This window comes from Nicotiana tomentosiformis, chromosome 7 (assembly GCF_000390325.3).
Source record: "Nicotiana tomentosiformis chromosome 7, ASM39032v3, whole genome shotgun sequence".
NCBI lineage: Eukaryota > Viridiplantae > Streptophyta > Magnoliopsida > Solanales > Solanaceae > Nicotiana > Nicotiana tomentosiformis.
This window is the reverse complement of record NC_090818.1, coordinates 122713805-122734345: the sequence shown is the minus strand read 5'-3', so window position 1 is coordinate 122734345 and position 20541 is coordinate 122713805. Positions and strand designations below refer to the sequence as shown.

Here is a 20541-nt window from a genome sequence, read left to right as displayed (position 1 = left end):
AGATTCTTTTCATGCCTTAATTGAGTTATGTTAGCATGTTATATTCGTCATCATTAATCTATTTTCACATGTTCTACTTGTCTTATCTCTTACTTGCTAATTGCTCTACATGTTTAGTTGAAGTTCTTGATTCATTATTTAACTGTTGAACTTTTTACTTGAAGTTGTTATTCTTGTAATATCTTGTTATTGAAATTGGTATTGAGTTATAAAGATCGTGATAGACATTGAGGCAAAGTGCTAAGTTGTGAAATACTATTCTGTTGAGTTATTCACTTCCGATTGTTATTGTTGAGACTCTTGTGTACATTGTGATTGAGCCATGGGTTCTTTACTGTTAAAACATTGTTATTGTTGGTTTCTTTGGCAAGCTGTGATATTGGACACTTGAGGTGCGATTTGTGATACGTTGTGATATTGATACGCATGCGGTGGTATAAGGTTTTGGGGTTGAAACGCATGCAGTGAGATAAGGTGGGCTTGATACGCGTGGCTAGTAGGGGGAACTAGTAGAAGCCATGCGGTGTGATAAGGTGGGCTAAAACGCGGGAAGCTATTTCGGAAAAATAATTTTTAAAACTAATGCAGGGCTCCCGCGGTGATATAAGGAAAGATTGTGAATTATTCTTGTGATTTGAGACTATGAGGCGGTACCTCGGTAATGACTCTTGTTGGTATTTCTCTATTGATGCACTTGTCTTTGGTTGTTTTGTTTCCTTAGTATATCATTCCTTATTTTCTCCGTGTTGCATTAAGCTTTAGTTTCGTGTAGCTAACCTTGATATGTTATTTATTGTTTCAATTTCATTGCTATCATTACTACAGTGCCATACATTTGTACAATTTTCTTATTTATTCCCGTAGTGTCTTGACTTGACCTCGTCACTACTCTACCGAGGTTAGGCGTGGCACTTACTGGGTACCGTTGTGGTGTACTCATGTTACACTTCTGCACATCTTTTTGTGCAGATCCATGTGCGGAGACTTCAAGGTATACCTGCAGGCGTCCGCAGGTCTCAGAGTCCCCTCTACCTAGACTATTCTATTTTCCTTATCATTTTATAGACATTGATGTATAGGGTTATGCAGTACTATTATTTAGTGCTTGTGACTTGTATTCGTCGGGTCTTGGGAGTTGTATATGCTGAGTTGCGGAGTTTATTTTATATAGTTGCTGAGTGTTGAGACTTTAATTATTATTTCAGTTATTTCTGCATGAATGTTAGGCTTACCTAGAGACTAGATGTCATCACGACATCCTACGGAGGGAAATTGGGGTCGTGACAGTTCGCTTCGGATGGAAACTATTGAATGCATATGAACAAGCACTGTACTTCAACTGGATACTTCAAGAATGGTGATGACACTGTTTGTATATGCCCAAGTAAGTGTAATGTATAGATATGCACTCTATGTAATGTACTTCCTGTATAACTGTATTGTTTCTCGGGTCTATATTGGTGGTGATGTTGTGATGGTGACTTTTCAGATGGTTGGGATGTTGTTTTTTAAAATGCTCAGACAGTGAACGACATCAAAATTTGTATTGACACTTATGAAGTGTTTGATAAAATGTTCTTTCGAAGATTCTTATATGTTGTTTTAGAGATGGCTATAATAGCATCATATTGATGTGGTCCTTAGCACTACGATGAGCGTGAACTTGAAATTTTAGAAAATAGATTGTTTAGTGTGATTTTTGTCATTTATATTTCACTTAATCCATTAGATTAGTTTGTGTGAGAGTATAATTGTAAATATGTTTTTATATAAAATATTTTATGAGTTCTTTGAGTGGATTGACATTGATCCAAGCCTAAATTGCTTCTGCCTCGGTGAATGATAAACAAACAAGTGGCCCCGAAATTTCTCCACTTTCAACCAAGGTATTGCCGACCCTTATCAATAGCCACTTAACTTGCTCCTTGATGTGTGGCTATAATTTCATAGTTTAACACATTATTCGCCTTGTATTTTATATTCTTTAATGATAAATTACACTTTATTTGCGCGTAATAGAGTATATTTTATGTGTATGTGAAATTGGAGATAAAAGTAGAGCAAAAAGAAATAATTAAAGTCTAACGCGTGCTCGAAAACAGTTGAAAAGAATAAAGAAAGAAGTGAGCAGCCGACAAATGAAAAGAGAGCAGGCGTTAGAGCAGGCTGGGCGAGCCCTTTAGCTCGCGTAGGAGCTGGCGACGTCAGACCTGTGGCGAGCTCAAGCAGGCGTTATACCTCGCGACGCCAGGCCTAGGGCGAGCTTAAGCTGGCGTTATGCCTCGTGAGGCCAGATCTGAGGCACGCACATTCCGAGCTTTGAAAACTTATTTCGTCTCCTGGTTTAACTAGGACTTGGCCTACGCGTTTAGGTCTTTTCCAACACATATAAATAGACCTAAAAACGCCACTTTGGAGGATTCTTGGCAACCGGAGGCAAGGATAGCTCGTGGAACAACCGTTGGGAGCTAGACTCGTCGATTTCTACATCCCTTTATCCTTACTTTGTAATTTAATTATGCAAAATATTTTGGATATTGTTACTATGAGTATGAGTAGCTAAACTCCTAATCTAAGGTTTTGATGGAACCTATTGAAGGATGATGTTCTTGTTACGTTAATATAGATTTGCCGTAGTATTTTCTCTATTTATTCAACTATAATATTATTATGGTTGATTGAGGGGCCCTCAATTGGCTATGCCTATTTAGTATGTATTACTCGGGAGAGAGTGCATATTTAGGTAGTTGTTGAACAACATCACTCCTAACGTATATGAGGGATTAATACGAAGGGTTTAAAGGTGGGATTAGGGATAACGAAACCTTGGTGCGATCCGAGTGAGCTGTACTTAATGCCAGCTAGCGTAATTCGGGAGAATATGTCTAGTAAATTATGGTAATTACTCGGGAGAGAGTTACGACAGTCACAATGCTCATGATCGATAGAGAAGACTTAGGCAAATTTATAGAAAACGTAGCAGAAAAGATTCTGACAATAGGTGAAATCACAACCTTAGATCATTCCACAACTTGTCTACAACCCGTTAGTAGTTAGTTATTAATTGTTGTATTTTCATTACGTAATATTTAGTTAGTAAACATCTAAATTGTTACTTAAATATTTCTGAAGATTGATTGCGTGATTCGTGCGAGTCTAGTAGCTGTATTTGCTAGGTTAATTCCCTATGGGATTCGACTCCGAATTTATTAGCCGGAATATATTTGCAACGACCGCTTAGTCCTTTTTATAAGGTATAGTTGGGCGTGATCACTCCTCATCTTTTTTATAGAAATTTCTCACGAGGCTAAAAAGGAAAAAGAACGAAGCAAATGCTCAACCTTTCTTTGATAGCATTATATTATATATTTTTCTTTTTCTCAAATTTTCGTTAACTTTTTTTCATTAATTGATTGTCTATAAGAGAACGCGATAACTAGTAATGAGAAAGTTGCATATTCATGTCAGATGATCTTTTCGCAATACGATTTCATTTGAATATAGGAACCACGGTATCTTTTATACTAGCTGGCCACCAACAAACCATTCTACAGATAACTAATATCAGCATCCCAGTGGTCACGTTAAATTCGAATCTTTACCCAAATAGTGAGTTAGATTCACTGTAACTTTTTCTAGTTTAAGCAATATAATGGAGTATAATTTGGGTTAGTTCTTCTGCTAAAATTCCCATCCACCAATCGTGTAGAGCTAAGCTGGTGTAATTGTGGTCAATTGAACACTCTTCATCGAAAGATTGTATCTTGTATCTAGATCAAAATCATTGTATGAGAGTTATTTAACTCTTAATGACACTCCATCATACTAGTGACATGCATTTCAAAAAGTATTTTGATATGTTATATACATCTTTTAACTTAAAATCATAAAATTTAAAAAAATTATCTATACTATTAAACTTCGTATCTAATCAAATTATGACAAACAAAGCAAAGCAGAGGGCATAGTATTTTATGACCAACTGAATGCAAACTACAAGGAACTATATTTGACGAAATCTAACCGTGTGAACATTGTCGTACTAACGCAATCAGTATGCCTTGTCAAAAAAGAGTGACATACACTTTTATCACTAAATTGTAGTAAATTAATATATATTTTAACCTTACTTTATGACTCTATAATGATAATTTTATAGAGTTTGATATAATCATCGAATGAGAATAAATGTGTATCCTTCATTGACCATTAAATAATGCGCCAAATTAAAAGAACCTTGTTGGCGAAGGATATTTAAATCCACACTTTCGTGAAAAGTTATATGCAAATTTAGTTAATAGTTAATTTTTTACATCACAATCTAAAAAATGAAGGCCACTAAACTAATTAAGTGCTAAATAAGTTCTAAATTAAATTCTTAGCAAAATAGTAGAAGAGAAGGAGGTAGGAGGATTACCTCTTAAATGTCTTCCTAATATACTACTCCACTATTTAGTGAACATATATCCAGCTAGAGGAAGCTAATTAAATACTACGTATAAAACAATTTCAGAAAAATAAATAAATCATTAGGGAATAATTTGACTTCCTTTCCTCATTAAAAAGTTCCTTGTTGATTGCTTCTGATTAATTCCTCCGTTGATGAAGAGCAACAAGATGTTGAAAATGACTTGATTTCGTCTTCTAATTTCTCTCTATCAATAATATAAATGTTTGATCCATAGATAATGATCTCTTCAAACCCATCACTAATTTTCTTTCTGTTGATCTAATTCTCTCCATAGGCAATTCCAATGATGTACTATGGCAATGCAACCTACAAGATTGTGATGGTAATTGTACCTAATCAGACGATGAAGCAGTACGATAATCGAGGTTGACTTGATTTTCGTGATCTTGATTTTGAATTTGAACTTCAATCGTGTTACTCTCGTCATTGACACATGACAGAGAATTAGATGGTACTGGAATGATTGTCGTATTTCGCTTATCTTGCTCGTATTTTGTTGCCTCTACTATAGGAGATCGACAAATCGGGCAATTTACGTGGCCAATAAGCCATTTGTCTATGCATGTGACATGAAAAATATGCCTACAATTAGGCAAAAATCGAACCATCTCACCTTCTACCAATTCACCTAAGCAAACGGCACATTCATTCTGATCTACACGAAATAAATCTTGTTTAGAAATCGAGTAAACAAGGAGAGGAATTGATTCAATAATCTTCTGCTCTATGCCAATGGTTAAATGGGGTTCATGGAATGATTGTCCAATATTGTTTCTAATATGTGATCTTCTTCTCCTTATGCAAAATCTTAACAAAATGAAGTGGTAAATCACTAAAGCTAAGGCAGTGCAAACTATGCCTAGCATTGAAATAAGAAGAGGGGCTATGAAAGATCTTGTTGAAGAAAGTATTGGAGGAGCTCCTATATTTTCCATGGCTCATAATTCTCAAAAAAAAAAAAGTATTGGAGTTGTAGTTTGTGCTATGTGTGCTTTAAAGAGAAGTGAGAGGTTCTGTTTTTAGAAGGAAAATGAAACGATTCTCAAATAGTTAAGTTGAACAGACCTTTATTCTTGCCATTTACTCGAAAAGTTTAAAAAGCTAAAATTATAGGCAAAGTTGAAAATACCTTTATTCTTGCCATATATATAAGGACCCAAAGGGTAAAAAAAACTAATTTTGTTTGGTTTTAATACCTTTAAGTTATATATTTGATATTGCAGAATATTCTTGCACTATGAACTTAATTTAATCGGTTATATTATATATATTTTTCATATACATTTTCCAAGTTACCATAAATCAAGATTTAGAGTTACTTGTTATTATAAGTAAGTATACAAATTAAATAATAAACTCTACGTGCATTATCTTGTTCCCGCACGGAGTTTGTTCTTGAAAACATTAGGGAAAAGGGAAAAAAGAAAGTAGAATTAAGTTGCTTAGTCCTAAATTAATTGTCAGTAGGGGTGTACATGGATCGGGTTGATTCGGTTTTTATCAAAATCAAATCAAACCAACTATATCGGATTTTTAAATCTATAGATCAAACCAAACTAACAAAAGTCGGGATTTTCAATCTCGATTTTCCTCGAATTTTTTGGGTTTTTTCCGATAAACTTATACTCCAAATATTTCTTTAGTCTTTCTTTTGAGCTTATACTCCAAATATTTCTTTAGGACCTTTCTTTTGAGCCTTTGCTCAAGAATGTTGCACAAGATCTTTTATATTGCATTCTACATACGAATTATCACCAACTTGTCAAAAGGGCAAAAGAAAAACTACCTTGTCAAAATAAGTTGCTGGAGGAGGTATGACACCACCTGCCCCCATGATTGGTTCAGCAATGAAAGCAGTTATCTGAGGCGAACAAGTAAATTAATCAGTAATAAATTACCCTCAATCCAGAAACTGAGCAACAGTGAGTTAAAGTTGACAAAAGTTACTGTTTCAGGCCCCTCTTTGAGGATAAGATCTTCTAGATTTTTAGCCAACCTGGTTGAGAACTCCTCCTCCGTCTCACATGTCCGATATATTTCAACAAAAATGGTATATTACACCCCATAAGAACAGGACAAACCTAAGAGCTAGCAAGAATAAGTAATAACCTGGCAGATGATAGCGCCAATAATGAGGGCAATCAGTGTGCAGTACAAATGGAGCAAGAAGATCAAATGTATTCGAGATTTGCACAAAATTGACTCAATAAAAATTTATGGGCGAGAGGATCTGAAACAGAAAAAGCATTCAAGTCAATGAATGAATACTAATCAATTGAACTACTTAGAAAGCTAATTAATTGCAAACACATATATAGGCGTGCTAAAAGTAAATCTTTTTCGTCGCTCTACAATGACTTCCATTTAGGAACCATTAAAATGTCACTACAGTAGAAGAAGCAGTGTAAACTGAATAATTTTGTCAAAGGTCAAGTTACAAAGCAAAAGTCTGTAATAAACAATTAAAAATAGAGGAACACAAACTAATTTATTTGCAATGCAATGTTTTCTTTTTTTCCCACTTTCTTTCTTTTAAAGTTAAAAAACAGACTAAAAGGTCACGGATAATACCTGAAATCAAGATGATGAACTGGTCTTAAATGGAGGCTGACAATGACGACTTGAACAAACCTTGAAGTTGAAGGCTAGTTTCTTACTTGCTTTCATAAAATGAACGCACAACTACTGATATTAGGGATTTAGGGGTGCAATTTGCTTTGGGCTTGGGCTTATTTTATTGTTCTAAAGGAGTGGGCTACAATTTAATTCCATCCTATTATTACATTGTTAATAAACAAAGATCTTGATAAATTTAAATAATGATTTGGAAATTATATTATATTAATATTTTAATCTATAAAATAATTCTAAAAATATATATATGTAATGTCGGATTGGTTTGGTTTCGGTTTGACTTTGTTTCGTTAATACCAAACCAAACTACTTATGATCGGGTTTCTTTTTCCAATACCAAACCAAGTCAAACCAAACGACTATCGGGTTTTATTTTTCGATTTGACTCGGTTTGTCAGTTTGGTGTGGTTTGTCGGTTTCAATTGTACACCCCTAATTGTCAGTCTTATATTTGTTGTCCAAAAAGTTATATAGCTGTTTTCTTTCTCCATATATGCTTCTATTTCTTTTATTCACTGGTCTATTATAAAAAAAAAATCAACTACTATTTTAGTAGTCGTGCTAAACCAAATAAGCTCCCAATATTAGAAATGGAGAAACAGAAAGAATTAATATAATATCTTGCGTTAGGCATTCACAATTTAGTAAGAGGGGTAAAATAAGATAAATGCGATGAGGTGACATGTCTAAGTTGTTTTCACTTCAATTGTATGTCAGTTCACATAGGATAATATTATCATGGTGGAGGATTCCAACGGCAGGGTATTTTTACATCAATTCTATGATGTGAGGGTTATAGTAGACCAATAGTATAACAAAGGGTATAAATAAATATTTTTTAATAGTAAAAGGGTATTTTTAACCCTTTTCCGTATTAGATTTTTAATAAAAATCAAATATTAGAGTTTGGAGAATTAGACAAATTGATTGTCAAACAAGATTTTGGTCTGGTATTAAAGAAACTTTGTCATTTTCTGGATATTTATACCTAATTGGCCGGTCGATACTGAGGGAAAATATATTATTATCTTTGTTAAACCCCACATAATATATAATAGGCCTTCAAATAATTCCCATCGCAACAAAATATTAGTTGAGAACGAGGCAAATTATTGTGAAGCACGATTACATGCTGTAAAACAGAAAAAAAGATAGTAGTAAGTTTGTATTTAGGCCGTATAGATTAGGGGCCGAAGAAAGGCTTTATTTTGCTCATCTTCAATAAGTTCACTGAAATTGCACTAACAAATAGTAGGTTGGAATTAATAAATTTAGAAGTACAATGTTTACGGGTGAAACCGGACTTGTGGGATGCCCCTGTTTCCGGTAAGATAAATCGAGCTAGAGACGTGAGAACAAGGAACCAAAATCGAGGTAAGGGTCTCATCGAGCCAGAGTCTAAGGACATGACGCTCATCCTCGAGAATATCGGGGTCATGATCCAGGATCGGTCCAAATCCCAAAAGACTTCGAAGAACGTTGTCGAGCAACACTTGGATCTCGGCACGTATCGATCGAGAGCCGGTGATTAGTTAAACAGAATTTTTTTTACCTTACATAGAATTGTACTTAGGGTAAAACTCTCCTACTATATAAATGGGAGTCGAATTATTCGTTGACACATTGTAACGTACGCATACCAAGGCAATATACTATTATTTTCTCTGTTATTGAAAGCTTTTTTCCTTGTTAAATAGTGCTGGCCATTATGAGTCCGGATCGAGGGTGGATATTTCATTGAGGTTGGAATCATCCTCCTCACGTGGTTTGAATTTACTATATCTTTATTTGTTTAATCTTACGCAATTTATCGTTTGTAACGAATTATTCCGCGTATTCTTAAAATCGCTTACAAATTTAATTGTTATCCGTTTTTTAGGGTAAACAGTTTTGCGCCCCCGTGGGGCTAAGGATAATAGTGGCTATTTGATACAAATTTCCACAACACGCTCTTTGAGATCTTAATTTAAGGAAAACTTAAAGATATCAAACTCTTAGTCTGCTCACCCTAACGTCGATATTGAATCTGGCCACCATGGCGAGAACAACAATATAGCGCCCAGCAACGAGGTTCAGCCTGCTGACCCCAACGGGGTCCCGATCGTAGATCCAAGCGATGCCAACTCCTATTTGGCCATCGATGCTAACTTGCCCACCGACCCGAAAAACAGTACTAGCGGGGGAACCAGGTCGGTAGCGATAGCGGCGATGAAATCAACTTGCGGGTGATCTTCGAAATGCTACAGGCTCAACAAGCAGCGATAGCCCAATTACAGAACCAAAGCCGCGCTCCCAGTAGAGTTGATCCCGATCCGTCCCAGGAAAACACCCGCAGAAATGAACTAGTCACAGAAAGGCCAAATGAAGCTGAATCCGGGACCAACCCCAAGATAGTAAAGATGCTCGAGGAATTGACAAAACGGGTAGAATTGGGAGAAAAGAAAATCGAAGCTAACGACAAAAAGGTGGAGACATACAACTCCAGGGTCGACCAAATCCCAGGAGCACCATCGATGCTGAAAGGCCTAGATTCCAAAAAGTTTGTTCAGAAACCTTTCCATCCGAACGCAGCTCCGAAACCGATCCCAAATAAGTTTTGCATGCTCGAAATTCCTAAGTACAACGGAACAACTGACCCAAATAGCATGTGACCTCCTACACATGCGCCATCAAGGGGAACGATTTAAAAGATGATGAGATCGAGTCCATCGTACTGAAAAAGTTCGAAGAGACTTTGTCAAAAGGAGCTATGATATGGTATCATAACTTACCCCCTAATTTTATTGACTCGTTTGTTATGCTTGCAGATGCCTTTGTAAAAGCGCACACCGGAGCCATCAAGGCTGAGACCAGGAAGTCAGACCTTTTCAAGGTAACGCAAAGAGATAACGAAATGCTTAGAGAGTTCGTGTCAAGATTTAAATTGGAACAGATGGATCTGCCACCGGTGGTAGATGATTGGGCTGTTCAGGACTTCACCCAAGGACTTTATGCTCGAAGCTCGCTGGCTTCACAGCAGTTGAAGCAAAATTTGATAGAGTATCCGGTAGTAACTTGGGCCGACGTCCATAACCGGTACCAATCAAAAATAAGGGTCGAAGATGATCAGCTTGGGGGCCCTTCCAGATCCGTTTACCCCGTCAGAGCTAGTGAACGATCCAAAAGAGACATTGATCATGAATCAAAATCGAATAGAGACCGGTATCAACCATACAATGGAGACCGAAGAGGTAATGGGTCTGGATGAAACCTTGTGAGGAGTGAGAGAAGGAGTGACCGAGGTCAAAATAATCGGGGTCTCATGAGCAAAAGTGGTTTCGATAGACCCATCGGGCCTAAGGAAGCACCGAGGTTATCGGAGTACAACTTCAACGTCGATGTTGCTGCCATCGTATCTGTCATCAGACGCATCAAAGACACCAAGTGGCCTCGACCTTTACAGTCCGATCCTGCCCAAAGGGACCCTAACCTAATGTGTAAGTATCATGGCACTCACTGTCATAGATAAGGGTGGCATGTGGGCCGGTTAGGACCGGGCCCGACCCAGGACCGCAAGCCCAAATGGGCGGTGGGCCCTAACGGTCCTAACCGGATAGGACTGGGACCGTGGGGAGGTGGGCCGGTCCCATAGGCGAGGTCCACGAGACCGGGACCGGCTGGGAAGTGGGCTGGTTCAAGCGGTCCTAAACGGGCTTATCCGGGCCCAACGACTAATTTAAATAATAATAATAATAATAATCTGCCACATTATAGCCGTTATGACATTTAAAATATGACCGTTTTACTGCCAAAATAGTCGTTGGCTATCGAATATAGCTTATATATTTACTATATATACATCTTAAGATATGTATATATATCGAATATAGCTTATATATATACTATATTATACTATACACTTACATATATATATATATATATATATATATATATATATATATATATATATAATATACTATACTATATATATATATCGAATATAACCTATATATATACTATAATATACTATATATACATTTTAAGATATGTATATATATCGAATATAGCTTATATATATATAATATACTATATATACATCATATATATATATATATATATATAGTAGTCCAATGGAAATCTCCTCTATTGCAGCAAAAGTAAAAAAAAAGGGTACTCGTAATCCGCACGGCCTTCTCAACTAAGCTAAAACAGAGATCGCCGTTTGACTGGGAACTGGAATTATTTCACACCTCTGCTGACTATTATATGTCCATCGAGGTTTCCACCAGTTAAAGATCATAATTTTAACACATTTGAGAATTCTTAATCTAGCTAATTCAGTATCCTTATCTTTAAAGACTGGCGGTAATCCACACAATCAGTAAGGATATAAGAATTGAAATATACTTGAATTTTTTATATAGTTTAGTGATTGTATGGAAGGTTAAACCTTTTTACTCAAGCAAGGGGCCTGTCATAATATAATACATACTCTTATTGAGCCCATGTGTCTAGCAGTTCTAACCGTGAAAGAAGACGCCCTTTTCAACTCATTCATCGGGCTAAGGTTCACGGCTGGCTAGACGAAGCTACTAAGGCAAAGCCAATAAGAGTAGTGCTATATTAGACTGTACCAACCATCTTGAAACCAAGTCAAAATACTATATATAAAACTCATTTATATTTTAATAAATGTCGTCGCTTTCATGGTTTATATAGGAGAGAAGTTAGATATTCAACATAGATATGATGTCTCTTAGCCGGACATCGTCACGGCCAGAGAGGAGAGACTAGAAGAAAACACTTTAAGGAAGAAAACACTTTAAGGAAGAAAACCAGTACTTTTTGGCCGGGATGCAAGGCCTGAAGATCAAGAACTGAAAACTTTATTTACTTTGTTCTTCCGTTACAAACTTCAACTCTAATTACACTTGAAGAGAGAGAGAGAGAATTCTAGAGAGAGAGAAAGGGGGGTTCCTTCTTCTGTCTCGAATGAATGAATGAAAGAACATATAAATAGAAAATAAAAAGAATCTATGAACAGTAAAATAGGGTCCCACATGGGTCCCTGTACAGTGTTTCTACTGTTGATGAACAGTGTTTCTACTGTTGGTGAACAGTTTATCTACTGTTGAGTGGGGTCCAGCTGCTGGATCCGGCAGCTTCATTGTGCAGTGGGGTCCGACAGCTTTACTGTGCTGGTCTCTTTTCCACTTCTTTCATTTTGCAGAGTAATTCTTTCGCATCCTGTAGGGCTTCATCAGATAATATCTTTTCTGATTCTATTAGTTGGGAGTCATCAGCGATATCATCGTTTCTGGTTTCACTTTGCATCGAAGTGTCTGATTTCTCATACTGATTGATTGAGCGAAGTAAATTTCTTTTAACTTCTTCTAAGTAATCGTTGATCATTTCTTCTTTATCCCCTTCTTGAAAGGAGATTTTTCTGGCAATATGCCTGACTGAACTATCATCAACCTTCTCCTTTTGAGAGGTGCTGAAATATTCTTGGATTTTTGTCTTGATGGAATCCGAGAGTTCTTGACCGTATAACGTCTTTATTTTGGGATCTTTCTTCATTAATTTATCCCAAAAATTGTTATAAAAGGTCCTGTATAAACACGGAACTTGTTCCTCGGTGAATCCAACTTCTGGAGTCCATTTATGTATCTAAGGAATAAAGAATTCCAGAAAGAAATATATCTGGTCAATCTTCTCTAAGTAACAGATATGATCTGCGTGATAAAGTTCATTTATAACCGGAGAAATTTTTGTCCATTATTTGTATAACATGAGAAATGGATCTGGTAAAATCTTTATAGCTGGACCGTGGTATGACCACCAATTTAAGAACCAATTTGGAATGGGCTCTGCAAATATCTTTGCACATACTTTAACGAACCAAGTATGCTTGTGTCTATCATTATTGTAGTAAAGGACTTTATCAAAGGCCTGGATATAATCCCAATAAGTAAAATTCATGCGGGACTTGTTAAGGCTTATCTGCATTTCTTTCATCGTGGATATTCCTCAATCTTCAACAGATATAATCTGTTTGATTATGATTTTTGAGAAGTTATAAACGTTCTCGTCTGTACTATAACCAGAAAAGTGCTGAAATTCTGCACTGCCAGTACTAGTGAGTATAGTTTCATAATAAGAACGGGTTTTGTATGACTCGCCCGGATAATACAATCCATTTATCAAATACATTTGTAATATCTTCCATGGTTCCTCTTTCCTCTGAATATCAGAATTTTCTAAAAGAAATATCATTTCTTTTTTAGTCACTTTTTCATAGGACTTGATATCATCATTGTCCTCTTTTGTAACAGAAGCAAAAGTATCACTTTGCTTTTGAGCAGTCAAATATGCCTGCAAGTGTGCGTATAACGGGCTTTCTTCTGGAATATCTTCCAGGTGAATAGATGGTCCTACTATCGAGGACTCGCCTCTAAGAGATATCTTCTCATTGGACAAACGTTTTCTTCCCATTTGTATAACTGGGGAGTTTGATGTGGATCTGTATGACGATCCTGAAGGGGATGTCCTTCCTTTGGATTGTGGGGTTGATCTTCCCCATCCTCTACCTCTACCTCGCCCCCATGGGGGTTCCATCCTGCAAGTATTCACGGGATAAGAAATCTGGCAGAGAATTATCAATTCTCTTTTTGTATTGAATTTCAATATCAAAAGTGGCTAATTGAGTCTGCCATCTAGCAAATATCATTTTTGAGGCATCATGTTTAAAATCTTTGTTATACATATATTTAACAGATTGTGCATCAGTTTTTATCAAAAACTTCTGATTGTATAAATCATCTTGGAATTTTAAAACGCATTTAACTATGGTTAATATTTCATGAGCAACAGTAGCGTATTTTCTCTGGGCTTCAGACCATTTTCCAGAGTAAAGTCTAATCAAATATTCATGCTTATTACTGGGATTTATCTGTTTCAAAATCCCTCCATAACCAATATTAGACGCATCTGTCTCTATAATCTTTTGCCATGCGGGATTAGCAAGGGTCAAACAAGGTAAAGATTTAACACGCTTTTTAATATTCTTAACCAAAATAGTATGACTATCAGTCCAAGGACTTTTATAATCCTTTTTTAGCCTATCATATAAGGGGGCTAAATCACGAGACAAATCTTTATAAAAAGGTGATATATAATTCAAACTTTCCAAAAATATTTGTAACTGAGTTCTATCAGTAATAACATCGGGAAATTTTGAAGCAAAGTCAATAGATCTTTGAATCAGAGTAATCTTTCCTTTACAAATATAATGTCCTAAAAATCGAATATTAGTTTGGAATAAACTCATTTTTTATTTTGAAATAACCAAACTATTTTGTATAACAATTATTTTGAAAATATCTAAATGCTTAATATGCATTTCAAATGTTTTGGAAAATACCAAAATGTCATCAATATAAACAATGATAAAATTCAGATATGGATTAAATATGTCATTCATAATTTTTTGAAACTCAGAAGGGGTATTTTTCAAACCAAAAGGCATAACATTCCATTCATATTGCCCAAATGGAACATTAAAAGCAGTTCTATAAGTATGCTCTTTAAATATTTGAATCTGCCAACATCCAGATTTTAAATCAAATTTTGAAAATATATTAGCGTCATATAATCTTGACAACAAATCCTTTTTGTTGGGAATTGGATATCTAATCCACTTTAAAAACTTATTCAAAGGTTTATAATTAATAATCAATTTAGGAACTCCACGTTCCTTTTCAGCAGCATTATTAACATAAAAAAGCTGTGCAAGACCAGGGAGATTTTGAGGGTTTTATCAAACCCATTTGTAGCAAATAATCAATCTCTTTCTTGCAGAATTCTACCAATTCAGTGTTCATCTGACAGGGTCGAGATTTAGTAGGAATATCATCCTTAGAGAAATTATCTTCATATGGCAGAGTAACAATATGTTTTTTTCTATTCCAAAAAGCACTGGGATGCTCGGCACAAATATTAATAGCAATATTCTCGGAGATCAATTTGATCTTTTCCTGTACTTTAGTAGAATTTAAAGTAACAAATATATTCATACTAAACAATTCTAATTGTAACGAATCGATATGTTTCTGCTTCATATCAATTAAAGCATTTATATCTCTAGTTACGGGATCTGTAACAAAAGTATAACTTATTTCTTTATCCTTAGAAGTAGCAGTAAAACCTTTCGAGTCTATGCTAGTAAATGGATAAATGGCGTTAATGAACGGTGTTCCAAGTATAATTAGAGGGTATAACTGGTTTTTCACTAAGAAAAAGAAGTGAGGAATGCAGACTTTATTCTGACAAATACCAGTATTAGGCAATCTAAAGCATGTCCTGATGCAAATTTAACCATGTGAGTAGTTTTTTGAAAATATTTAGTAGGTACTAGACCTTCTTGAATGCAGCTAACATCAGCTCCACTATCAATCATAGCAATATTTGTAATAGAAAAACTATTATCAATAAGAATAGTACATTTAATATACCATCTATGAGCAGTAACAATTTGCATCATTCCCAAAAATATATCAAGTTGAGAATTAATCCTAATAGGTTTTTCAGTAGAAATATCAATTTCAGAAATACCTTTGTTTTTATCATTAGATTTCTCAGCTGGAGAATTGATTTTCTCAATCTGAGTAATCATATGATCACAAATCATTTGATTTTGTTTAAGAGATTTGATCTCTCGTTTCAAGTTTTCAACTTCAATTTTTAAATCATCGAAAGAAGAATCTCTTGCTGGAGTAGTACTTTTGTTTAAAAGACGGTTATTAACCTCTAATAAAGAATACGGAGTAGTATATTCAAATTCCTTTTTTGATTTTTCAAAAGTTTTTGAAGAACTTGAACTAGTACTTGCAGCCAAATTTATAATCTTTTCACGAAGTTTTTCATCGGTAACTTCTTTTAAAAGTTCTATCACATTATCAGATGTAATAGTTATCATGTTCAAATCTTGGAACTGAGATTGCAATTTATAAAATTCATCATCATCATAGGTACATGTATTACCTCTGTAAGTTGTACAAGTATTATCAACATTTTATCACTATCAGATAAATCAAGTAAATCTACTTCAGCTTCAGATTCTGACTCAGAATAATAATAATCAGATTCTGATCCAGAAGTGTATAACAAACCATAAATCTTATCACGTAACTCATTGTCTAGTTCTAAGGTTTTCAGCTTTTGAAGCTTACAGTTTGGAGCTATATGGCCAAACTTTCCACACTTTCCACACTTAATATCAGCAAGTTCTCGCTTAGACCTATTTTTGGTAAATCTAGTAGACTTGCGATGGGCTTTCTTGGCTTTTCGTTCTTCTTTGGATCTATATCTAGATCTCTTTCTCCTATAAGGACTATCTTGGTTAGGGTATCTATGATACTTATGTTTCTTCTTTTTATGAGTAGAAGTCTCGGGTAAACCGAACTGGGTGCAAAAGTCTCCTAATTGGTTTCTTTCCTTAAGCTTATCCATCTTAAGCTGTCTGGACAATTTTAACTCATTGCACAGGTTTAACCCTTCCTGTGTGCAAATTCCTATCAACTTACCATAGTTATAGTCTTTGTACGGAATTTCACCATAGCTTCCTCTTAGAGTCTTTCTAACTCTTTAAGCAAATAAGGAGGGAAAGCCATCTATAGACTTAGCTTTCCAATGGTCGAACTTATTTTCGGGTAATTCCATAACCTTGCTCATAAAAGTATCTTTATACCATCTGAATTCCCCTAAGGTCTTACATCTAAGGCCATTAAGTAGGGTACGGATTGTCTCATGCTGATTGGTAAATCTACCATTGAAGTGTTCTAAAATTGTAAGAACCAGAGTATAAACAGCATCTTCTATGTTCTTAACAAGAGCCATGCCTAGGTTATCAACTCCCTCGTCGGTGTCTATAGCATCAATAACCATCAACTTTTCATTAGAAGTCAAATAATTGTCCCACCAGCCACGAAGTTGGCCAGTAAAACCTGCAACAATCATTTTACAAATAGTTCTATCTGTATTATTCACACTTTTATAGATAGTTGCATACATAAGCATTCTATGCACAAGAATAGTCAGTTGTCTATCAGTCAAACCATCAAGATTCCATTCGTAGATTTCGGAACCACTATAAGATGTATTAGTCTGATTCCAATCACGTTCCTCTATTAAAACATCTTGAGGAGTAGGACGATCGTAATAATAGGTTTGCATTCTAGGCTTATCAGCGTGCCTACTATTCTTTTTGGGATAACCTCTGAGTTTATTAAACTCTGACCAAACTTCATTTTTGTAATCAAAAGTATTATCTAATTTATCAGCAAAATCTTTTGATAAATCAATTGGTTTGATATTCAAACCGGATAACTTTTTATCAAGAAGTTTTTCTAAATCATTTAAAGATTTAAATTTAAAATCCTGAATCTCAGGAGGTCTTTGAATATGAGTAAGAACAGTTTGAGGTTCTGATTTGCTTCCTGACGTAGAGGCAATATCAGTTGAAATCTTACTAGTACTCATATCCTTTATCAAAACTGTTAAATCGTCAAGTTTTTTATCAAGAGAACTGATTTGTTCACCCAAAACTTTAACATATAAACTCAAATAATTAAATTGAGAAATTAATTTATTAATTTCTGCGATGCTGACTGCAGCAACATCTTCATCAATAAATTTTTAAAATGCAGTAAAAGTAATACCTGTATTATTTGGTAAAATAAAAGGTGCTTGAGGAGGGTAGATGGCTTTAGTAATATTGCTACTCCCGTCTTTAAAAGATCTTTCCAAAATTTTTATAAAAAGCGGTAAATAGGTGGTTATAAACCTAGGAACAAAATACATAATTTGATTATGTAAAGCACAAGTTTCATAAAACTCTTGAGAAATATTATTCAAATCATTTTTACTATAAGTATCAAAAAATCAAGTTTTAAACTGGTTCCATTTATCACTGAAAAATTCTTTTTGAATATAATTTCTAGCTTGTGACCCTGGACTATAATCAATTTGGATTGGGATCATTAAACATCATTGGGGTTGAAATCCATCTCGGACGCAGAAGGAATATCCATATCAGAAATATTATCACTATCCTAAACAATATTTGTCTGGGGGTTAATCTTAACCCTTTCAACTGGCTTTTCTCCCACTTTAGTAGAAATTGTGTGCAAAGATGCAGCACGATTTCTAGCTGGTCCATAGACTGGTTCAACAGGAGAAATGTGTTGAATATCGGGCAACAGTCTATGATTGGTAAAAGAATGTCTATTATAATTAGAACTAATAGTAGGCAAAAGTCTATTATTAGAAAATGACTGCCTATTATAAGTGGAACTATTATCATCAAACTGAATGCAAATCCTACCATCCGGATTTTGAGTAATATGAGAATACTCAGTATTACTGACAACATCAGTTATCTGACTGGGGGATATAACCGAATCCAAAGTCCATGTAGTTGGAAAATTAATTTCTTCCCACTTAATAGGTCTCCTCGTGATGACCTTAGACTTTGCAAAATTCGTTTCCACTAAAATAGTCTGATCAGATGTATCATATAATTTACATGTAGGGTTTAACGTAGATAGCAATTTAAAATAAATTCTATACGATAAACATATAAGTTCAGAACCAGGTGCATAATTATAACCATGCGTTTTCACATTTAATGTCAAAGCATTAAGTATATTAACATCAGATAGAGATAATTGCAGATTGGGTTGAGTATTAAAATATACTGGACCGTAGGCCACAGTAGATTCAATAGAACCCATCAGAGACTGTCTAAAATTCAGATTTCTGGCATCTATGAGAGCAGCCAAAAACGTCTCTGGTAACCCTTTAAGGGTTAATGGCTTAAAAGCAATTTGAACCATACCAATATGCAGATAATTATACTGATTTTTATAAATATCTACATTCATGTTTGTCTAACAAACGAATAGTCTGTTCAGACGAATTTAAAGCTAAAGATTGCTCTGTTATATACTATAATTATTACTTATATATATATATATATATATATATATATATATATATATATATATATATATATTATAACACATTGCTTTGAATATCTCTTTACAATATTTTTGTCTTTAAATTTAAATAAAAATATTTAGGTGACAATTCTATAATATAATTTATAAGGAATTGCCTTAGATATTTTTATTACTATTTTTTTTCTCTAACTTCTATAAAAAAAATTAAAAAATAGAAAGTATCCATTAAGCCCACTTAGGCCCGCTTGGGCCCGGGACTGGCCCACTTAACCCGGGACCGATAGTTCGTGGTCCCGGTCCCGATCCGGTTCCAACAAGAAGCCCGGGACTGCTTAGGACCGGCTTGCCTAGGACCGGCCCACTAAGGACCAGGCCCGCGAAGCCCACTTAGGACCGGCCCCGGCCCATATGCCACCCTTAGTCATAGAACTGAAGACTACTGACAACTAAGAGAAGAAATATCCCGGTTATTCAACAACGGACACCTCCAAGAGTTTCTGAGCGATCGAGCCAAAAATCATTTCAGGAATAAGGACTCCAAAAGGCAGATCGAGCAGGAGGAACCTCACCACGTCATTAACATGTTCATCGGTGGAGTCGACATCCCCTAGGGACCGATGTTAAAGTGCACCAAAGTGTCCATCACAAGGGAAAAATGGACTCGGGATTACGTGCAAGAGGGAACCGTATCCTTCAACGATGAGGACGCTGAAGGCGTCGTGTAAACACACTATGATGGACTAGTAATATCTGTACTCATAAATAAATCTCGAGTTAAGCGTGTGTTCATTGATCCAGGTAGCTCGGCCAATATCATCAGATCAAGGGCCGTAGAGCAGCTGGGTCTACAAGAACAAATTGTGCTTGCAGTCCGAGTTCTAAACGGATTCAACATGGCATGTGTGACCACTAAAGGGGAAATAATTCTATCGGTGAACACCGCCAGAACCATTCAACAAACAAAGTTCTATGTGATTGAAGGAGATATGAGATACAATGCTCTGTTCTGGAGGTCGTGTATTCATAATATGAGGGCAGTGCCCTCGACACTACACCAGATGTTGAAACTCCCAACACCAGGATGGGTTAAAACTATTTACGGAGAACAACCGGCCACAAAAGAGATGTTCGCGGTTGATGATGTGGTCCTGATATCTTCACTCTCGACACCAAAGAATCCAAATTCGATCACCAAGGAAGAAACCAAATAGTAATCATCGATGCCGGTCCCGACCGCACTGGAAAAGCAGGGGACAGGCGAGGATGACGACTACGGCGTTCCTAGGTATTTCATAGCCCCCGACTATTCGGATGCCACCAAATCGACGGTCGAGGAACTAGAGCAAGTCATATTGATCGAACACCTACCCGATCGTAAGGTATACCTGGGTATGGGGATAAGTCCCGAGCTCAGGAAAACTCACTAAATTCCTTATA

At 35.7% G+C, this 20541-nt stretch overlaps 1 protein-coding gene and 1 long non-coding RNA gene across 2 annotated transcripts; one reads left to right on the top strand and one right to left on the bottom strand.

The window, feature by feature from the left end:
* Nucleotides 1–4266: 4266 nt before the first annotated feature.
* LOC104094081 (uncharacterized) lies at nucleotides 4267–7153 on the bottom strand. Its single transcript, XR_011409233.1, has 4 exons — nucleotides 7043–7153; nucleotides 6419–6701; nucleotides 6258–6332; nucleotides 4267–4777 (listed from the first exon to the last, which is right to left on the bottom strand). It is a non-coding gene; the product is annotated as an uncharacterized lncRNA (long non-coding RNA).
* Nucleotides 7154–9854: 2701 nt separating this feature from the next.
* On the top strand, nucleotides 9855–10352 carry LOC138896299 (uncharacterized). The gene has a single exon (XM_070181097.1). It carries the CDS (start codon nucleotides 9855–9857, stop codon nucleotides 10350–10352), a length of 498 nt encoding a protein of 165 aa, XP_070037198.1.
* The last annotated feature ends 10189 nt before the right edge of the window (nucleotides 10353–20541 follow it).

What these genes read in the sequence shown, in the direction of transcription:
- LOC138896299 (XM_070181097.1), top strand. Translation starts at nt 9,855, where the DNA reads ATGATATGGTATCATAACTTACCCCCTAATTTTATTGACTCGTTTGTT.